At 34.6% G+C, this 8611-nt stretch overlaps 1 protein-coding gene across 1 annotated transcript; it reads right to left on the bottom strand.

The window, feature by feature from the left end:
* Positions 1-2350: 2350 nt before the first annotated feature.
* LOC131858891 (uncharacterized) lies at positions 2351-6804 on the bottom strand. Its single transcript, XM_059212365.1, has 7 exons — positions 6625-6804; positions 6464-6567; positions 6064-6343; positions 3433-3540; positions 2858-2976; positions 2509-2772; positions 2351-2426 (listed from the first exon to the last, which is right to left on the bottom strand). Exons 1-7 carry the CDS (start codon positions 6802-6804, stop codon positions 2351-2353), a joined length of 1131 nt encoding a protein of 376 aa, XP_059068348.1.
* Between the last annotated feature and the right edge of the window lie 1807 nt (positions 6805-8611).

Genomic DNA, 8611 nt, shown 5'->3' with positions numbered 1-8611 from the left:
TTCATTAATTGTTAAAGTTTGTGCCTAATTTGAGTCTTTTAAAATGAATGACTCATTTACTCACTCTACAACTCCACATGGTAAACAATTAAGGAAAGCTAAATTTTTAATCTACTTTTCATCAGAAGTTATTATAATTAGGATTTGATTAACTCTATAGTATTACTACAACTTATCTCTGAATCAATATTTAATGTGAATGATATTTATTATTTTACTCATCTCATTTGGTTGATCATTGGCACATTTTTATTTATGGTCTCTTACTATTTTAATTGTCATCTTACTCCTCTTCTTCTCTAAATACTATTAGAATGGATGAGAAGGAAATAAATATAAGGATTTACATGATTCCACAAAAATTATAACCACTCATTCTAGGTCAAATCAACTCAACCTTACTAGCATACAATTTCTCTATGTATTGGCCCCATGTTCAAAGGGTGTTTCAAAGTTATTTAAGATAATGTTCTTCAAGGTGACACCAATACACTTTAATGATTTAGTATCATCTTCGATTTCCACTCTAATTATATGAACTCAAAGTATGATATAGACTTTCAAAATATAATTTCTTATGGGTATATTCAAGATTTTTCAGTAACATCAATTACCTATAACCAAGTTATCATTTCCTATGATATAACACTCTCTCTCTCTCTCTCTCTCTCTCTCTCTCTCTCTCTCTCTCTCTCTCTCTCTCTCTCTCTCTCTCTCTCTCTCTCTCTCTCTCTCACACACACACACACACACACACACACACACACACCTGGTTGTCTACCCACTACATTTAACTATAAATTCCTATTTTTCACTTTTAGTATTATATATTTATTATTGATGATCTCTCACCTATTATTTTTAAATTGTATTGAAAATTGTGATGCCTTAATGAGAGAACATTTATTGAGATGGTATCATTTTTTGAACATTTTCAATGATTAGAGAAAACTATCAAGTTTTTTAAAATAGCCTAATATTTTATATTTGAAATTTAAATAAAAATATAAATTAAATTAAAAATTGTATATTTGATTTTGACACAATTTCAATATTTAAAATATATATGCCACTTTCACACCATAGTCTAACATGATTCATTTCCTTTATTATAGTGTGTCATGGTACTCAAATTTTACTTGTCAATGTCTTTAATTTTAAATAATTTTTTAGTTCATATAACTCTAGGAAATTAGAATGAGAGACTTGTCCAAACTCTTATAAAAATGTAATTGAACTAGAATCTAATCTAGGAAACTAAATTAATTGATAAAAATTGAGGTTGATCCAATCTTTTGTAAGCATTATAAATTAGAAAGCCATTGTGGACACAAAAATATCATAGACTATCCCACAAATTATTAGGAAATGAAATTGAAAAGCATTAGTTGAGCCTAAGGAATTCTAAAATGAAACTCCCACAACATAAAACATTATAGGAAATGAGGAGATTATAACTACCCTACCAAAATTAGTTGACCCATTCCTCCAAGATGACTTGCTCTTCTAGTTTGGTGGAAATTAAGGAAATTCCTCTTGAACTATAAATCGGATCATTAGAAAAAATTATAGATGTTATTTATATTTAGTTTGGAACAAAGAAAGGTATGTGAAGAGTTAAGGAAAGAAGTTGAGAGGTAGAATGGAAGTAGCATGAGATTGTGAGGTCTTAAATAAAAATGGTGAATAGAGAACAAGGACTATGAAGTGGAGTGCAATCTAAAGGGATATAATAATGTAACATAGTGGAGGTAATTAGACTAATGTGTAATTAAGAATCTATATTATAGTATAATCTATGTTTGAATTGTCATAGTAAGTTTAATTAAATGACTATGAACTAGCATGTAAGAGAGCGTATTGAAAAAAGTGAAAAGTTTTAATCATTATTATAATAATGTTAGCTTAAATAAATAAAAATATATTATTTTTTTTTTGAGGTCTTTGTGTTGTGTGTATTAATCATTGTTATAATCATGTAAACTTAAATAAACAAATCAATCATGTTCATATCTTGTAATCAGGCGTTATGTGAGACCATATTTCTCCAAGGCATTCTGTCAAACAGTTATGTGCCTTGTCTAGGCTTACACTTTTTGCATACATTTTTAACAGGGCAATTGCAACTACACCAACAAACAAAATCCCTCATATGTTTTTCTTGTGATGCTCCCATTTTCGCACACGCTTGAGGATGTTGACAGAGCATTTGGTTGAAACTTGTACGGGGAAACAAGCGGGAACAATTCGAATTCGAATGTTAACGGCGCTGTTCGTTTGGACGGAATGGACGGGAATGTATGGTTAAGCGAAAGGACTGGGCCCACAGCCACCTAAGCTCGGTCAGAGCTTAGTGTGTGATGTTTAAGGCTGGCCCTTTAACCACAAGTTCTAGCCCACCAACTCTTTTTTCGATAGCCATACCCCTGCAGTTGCACACCAAAAGCAAGGCATCAATATCTCTAATTACAACGTCGAGTGACTAAAACATTCACATTCATGAGTTACCTTTTTTTAAGATCAGCTGGTAGACCTTGCTCATTGAATTTCCAATCGATGTATGCTTTGGAAGAGATTTCCATTGCAAATTTCCCCGGACTGAAACATTTCTCGATAGTGCCTTCCGCATTTATCAAGCTTTCACGAGCTGCACGATTGATGTCCATGGTGTTGCGAAAGTGAGAGGCAAGTAACTTGTGAAGGGGGTGAAGTTTGCTCAGATTTCTGTGAGTAGAAATAATAAACGGCTCTACTACGGCATGTGTTCTGAGCCTGAAATTTTACAGCGTCAGTGAATCCCACAATATTTTTGCATGAAAGATATAATTACAATGCAATTCTATATATAATTACTTACCAATGATTGACTAACTGGTGATAACCAGAATCGTTGGATCGCACATGAGCTTTGGCCAACTCCCACAACGATCCCTTATCTTCTTCAGCATAGTTGGGAGTAAAGACGCGGTTGTCACCCTGTTCCACAGATGTGGGAGGCAAACACAGCTCGATGGCAATAGGCCTTAGGGTTCCATCAGCCCAAGAAAGAAGATGGTGCGGCTGGCATGGACTTTGCTTGTCTCAAGGCTGTTAATGCATTCCACGTAGGGCATGCACACGCATCATGGTAGTCCAATATGGACGCGTCTATTCTGGTTCCAAAACGGTAGTACGGATTGACTAACATGCGTGTTAGTCGCACGCTTTACACCGTCAATTTTGCAATAAACGGTTGCGATTGACTAACATGTCGCTATCACGCTGTACAAAAGGTCTGTTTTGGAGCCAGAATAGCTTCGGCCGTCTAATATAAACAGTCTTTTATCTTGAATGGCCTGCGATGGGCCGACATATCCTCGATGAGCAACATGGATAGAGTGTTAAGACCTATGATTCAAAGCAATAGCTATCTAAAATTTACTAGAAATGTACCTTTTCCACTGACATTTTATCCAAGTAAGGAAGCAAGTGTTCCTCTGAGATTGAACTCTTATGCGGAGTGTAGATTTGTGGGTTCAAATTACCATATGGCGGGAAGTGCTGTCATGGCCAAAACATCCCTCAAGTCAATAAAATTATATGTTAATCATTAATGTACAAGCATTTTCTTTATTAATTATTTCATTGTGGGGATGAGATCAATTGTACAGCTAAATCAATTAGTGTTTGTAGCATCAACATAAAAGGAAAGGAAAAGAGCTTTTATAGTCTACGATGCCAACCATTGGTGTATGGGTCTACAGATGGGTTAGAGCAGTATGGGACTACCACGTACTCCTTGCAGGAGGTGGTACCTAACTGCACTACAAACGAGGTGTACATACCTTATCCCCCTTATGGGATTTGGACTTGTGACCTCTCTTTTAAGAATAATATAGGTTCTTTACAAACAAGCACACTACAAATTACTTATGAAAGGTCAAGAGTTACTACTTAGAAATCCACTTTATTTAGAATTCATATCCACATGAGAAGCCAACTATGAAAGACCAAAAGTCACAACTTAGAATTCCACTCTAGATGTTTATATGGAGATTTGAACTTGGGCCTTCCCAATGAAAACACAATATTTTAACCAAGAAAACTCAACCCCTCGAACATTTACAAACCACATCCACATGAGAAGCCAACTATGTAAGACGACCAATTAAACTTTTAAATAAAGAATACCAAATAACATATTGGGTGTCATTTCAATTAAGCTGACATAAGTTGATAATTATTGTGAATGATATAATCAAATGTAAAGTTATTTTCTCTTGTCAAACCTTATTTAATTGTTTGTTGTACTGCAACACTTGGGCATCTCATATATGCTCGTGTACAAGAAATCAAGCAAAGCACTATGTTTGATATTTTTTCTATCAGTGAAACATTGATTGAAAATACATGAAATGCAACCATGCCAAAATAAGCTTGGGACAAAATTAGTACAATCTTTGAGATATTTTATTTTGATCTTTGTGGACTAATTAAGATAGCTTCCATAGGGAAATATTTTTACTTCATGACATGCATTAATGATATCACCCAGAATGTATGAAATTACTTTCTAAAGAACACCTCTGAAATATTTTTATTTTCAAAAAGTTCATTGACCATGTTGAGATTGGGTCATGGTGCAAAATAAATTAAAGAACAAGTTTGAATAGGACAACATGGTTTTGTAAACCTCAATTTAATTGGTCAAATGTTTGTAAGCAACAATCGATCAAGAGGCAACTCTCTATTCCATACACTCATTGGTAAAATAGAGTATATACAAGAATGCGTACAACACCTCAAGAAAAAGATAAATTAACACTCAAGGCTTGTATTATCAGATATAAATTAGAGGAAAAGACATTTTTTTCAATAGTTTATTTGGTCAATTAGAACTTGACTAAAAACATAAAACTTATCTTTAGACACATTCCAAAAGAGAAATTAAATAAAATACTATATTAAGAGTAGAAAATTGCATCCTTGTTGAATATGACGACTCTATTCAAGCCTATCAATTAGATGATCCTAAGGGAAACAAAATTCACATCTTTTGAGATCTCATTTTTGAGGAAGAGTGTCACCTTTCAAATGTTTACCATTTTGATTTGACAAAATAGAAAGATAGTAATGATATTTCACTAGAAATATGTGGAAGAGAGAGATGGTATTGATGGGCCCAATTCAAGCTACTTATCCAATCCACAATCCAATGCCTCTCTAAGGAGATAAAAAAGACCAAGTATAAAACCAATCAAGTTGCAAAAGTGTAATGTCAATCATGCATTGATGACAAACATCCAAGAACTTATAAACCAATCACTTTTGATAAAACAATAAAATAAGATAAATGACAATATATTATAGATTGCATCCATCAAAATCATGTATTAGATTCGATTCCTTTTTCTATTGACAAGCACAAATCAAGACTAATATCTACAAACTACAAACATTGTCAATACATTGAAGATACCTAATACTGTAATGTTTTATCTTCACACAAAGAATATTGAAATACCTTTTTTTTTAATATGATAAAATAAATATTGAAAATATAATCTATATTCATCACAGTCTCTAATCGAAGACACGAATCTCACTTAAGGACACATCTTGTTAGTTTTAAAATGAGCAGAGAAACAAATAACAATGAACAAAAAAAAGCAGAAAGAATAATAGACACAACAAAGAACTCAAGACACAAGATTAATGTGGTTCACCACTAAGTGGCTACGTCCACCAGAAACACAAGGAGAATTCTTATTAACCAATATCCAATTACAGAATACGTCGTGTATGGGCTGCTCACGGTTCCATTTATATAAACATATCAAATATGAAATGAAGAGTCTTCTGGGGAAGACAAACAACCATTTGACTATTGGGCTTCATATACCCAACAATCTCCCCCGTGAAGTCCAACCGGCATAGCCTGTAACATTCCCTGCATCTCCATTCCAAGGCTCATACTACAACCAGCTCTTGAGAAGATTTTAATATCACCAAACTCTATTCATGAACAGTGTGAATTAATCTTCTCCAAGTCAAATGAGAGTTAAAAGCATATTCTCTAACTACTTCATCTGGTAATCCATAATTAGGAACACTACTATCTAGAGATGCATAATACACTCCTCCATCAAAGTCTCTTGCTCTTGTGCTCCCCCGTAATAGAATATCTAGAAGATCAACATTATCAGATTTTAATACCCAAATATAAAACTCTCGTATAGGTGTGAATAGCCTACAAACATCATGCCCAATTCTCACGGTTGCCTCACTGCCCACATCTGGAACACACCAACTCTCATTTGGCCCCACGACATCCAACATAAACAAATCAAATGAATCATTACTACTGCCATCAAACTAGCCAGATTGGAACCCATGTTCTCTCTTCATTTGACCAACACCGGATGCAATATTCTTATGCAATTGGGCTACCACGAGATCTGATTTTAAGCTTCCATCTACAAACCTTGCACCAACGGGCTCCATATCAAATGAATTTGTTGTATTTTGTGCAGAAACTTGTGTAGTACCTACAATCAATGCATTCCACTCCGCCTCTATTTCTGCAATCTAGAGCAATAAATCATCACTCTTTTGTTCTTTTTGAAATTCAATTTCCTCAAAGACCTTATCCTCAGCCTTTCTGAAGTTTTCTGGATCTTGCACAGCCTTGGGCCAAAGGCTCTCTCCCGTCTCCATGAGCTCTCTAATCCCTGCGCTTCTGGGATATTCAATCCCCAGGCACCCTGAATCCTCTTGTGGATTCTTTCCACCAAAGAAAGGCTTTCTTATCAACAAGGCATACATTTTTGTGAGTTAAGAGTCCTCTGCTATGAGCTTCCCATCACTTTCCTCTTGCTGAAATACAGTCTCTTAAGAAAAATCCCATTCTTTCTCAAAGTTATCTTTTCCAATATTCATGTTGCGACACAAAACCATCAACTTCTGGTCCATACAAATCATTTTGTCTATGAGTAGGAGATTCTCTTCCTTCAACCTCATAAATTTTTATTTTTCATAATCTTCTTGAGTCTTGGTCTCGACTTCCTCAACTTCATCCTCACTCGCTTCAGCATCCTCCTCTTCAACATCCTCTTCTTCAGTTGAATCAAGAAAATCTTCAAACAACGAATACTTCAAACCCTCTTCTTCTTCAACTAAAGTCTCTTCATGTTTCCAACCATCCCACCAATGAACATGATGGTTTGTTTTAACTTTTGCTTGCACAATTTTACTCTCCACCGAGTCTAAATTTGCAAGAAAATCTTCGATGACTGAATCAGTGTCTTCATCTTGTGGCTACCTTTTAGCCTTCTCGAGAAACCAACAATTTCTTTCTACATGGCCTCGCTTGCCACAATACCAACAACTAATTTCTCTAACTTCAAACTTTTGTATCTTCTCGAGATTTCAATCCTTTATCTAGCTACCTTTCCATCTCTTCTCAATCACTTCACCTGAGCTCTGATACCAATTGTTAGTTTTAAAACGAGCAGAGAAAACACATAACAATGAATAGAAAACAACAGAAAGAATAATAGACATAAGAAAGAACTCAAGACACAAGATTAACGTGGTTCACCACTAAGTGGCTACATCCACCAGAAACGCAGGGAGAATTCTTATTAACCAATATCCAATTACACAGTACATCATGTATGGGCTGCACACAACCATTTATATAAACATATCAAATATGAAATGAAGAGTCTTCTGGGGAAGACAAATAGCCATGTGACTGTTGGGCTTCATATACCCAACACATCTATCTATATATTCTTTCTATTTTAATTGTTTTTAGATCTATTAATTAATATGAAAATATGCATACTAAAAGCTTTCCAATTTCCACAAGTGTATTCGATAGTCCTGTCCTTTCTAGTAGTCAACTTATTTATTTAGTTGGAACATAATTCTAGTTTATAGAATCAGTTGTGACATACTTACCTCCAAACGTTTAATAATCATAGGATTAATCCCTGCAAGTGTTTGACGAGTCTGTCCTCCATGCATTATCATCTCCTCAATCACACATTATATTCACAACACCATCAGGGAGAATCTAACTCCAATTTTATTTTTGTGACCCAACTTGTAATCCAGTGTTATGGCTTAATATTAAGTATGAATCTAAAATTGAGCCTTACTACTTATTATATTGGGTTTTGTAAATTTTAGCATAGCTTGGTCGTTTGTATCCAAAACCCCTTTTATCATCTGAAATGGAACGACCACTTTGTAAAATTATGCAGCTATAGCTGCATAGCACAAGATAGATCTAGCTAAGAGAAAAAAAGACAAACTTGCAGAAGATAAAACTGAGCAGCTAAGAAAGGAATTGTATTAACCATCTTGTCAATTACATTATGCAAAAATGCATATTAATAGAGAGAACCATCACATTAGCAACGAAGGAAACAAATTCATAACAACTACTCCATGCTGAAATTATGATGAAGGAGACGAGTCGATAAAACCAATGTTCGTGGTAAAACCAATGCATGAGCATGTCATCTTGCAAAAAATGTTGGAGTGGATCAAACGAGGCAGAGTGAGAGCTCGTAGTTGACACCGAGTGATTATCATGTCAATATTGCTCTTTTTAGTTAGCTTA

Source organism: Cryptomeria japonica, chromosome 2, assembly GCF_030272615.1.
Source record: "Cryptomeria japonica chromosome 2, Sugi_1.0, whole genome shotgun sequence".
In the NCBI taxonomy this organism is placed as follows: Eukaryota; Viridiplantae; Streptophyta; class Pinopsida; order Cupressales; family Cupressaceae; genus Cryptomeria; species Cryptomeria japonica.
This window is presented reverse-complemented; position numbering and strand designations above follow the sequence as displayed.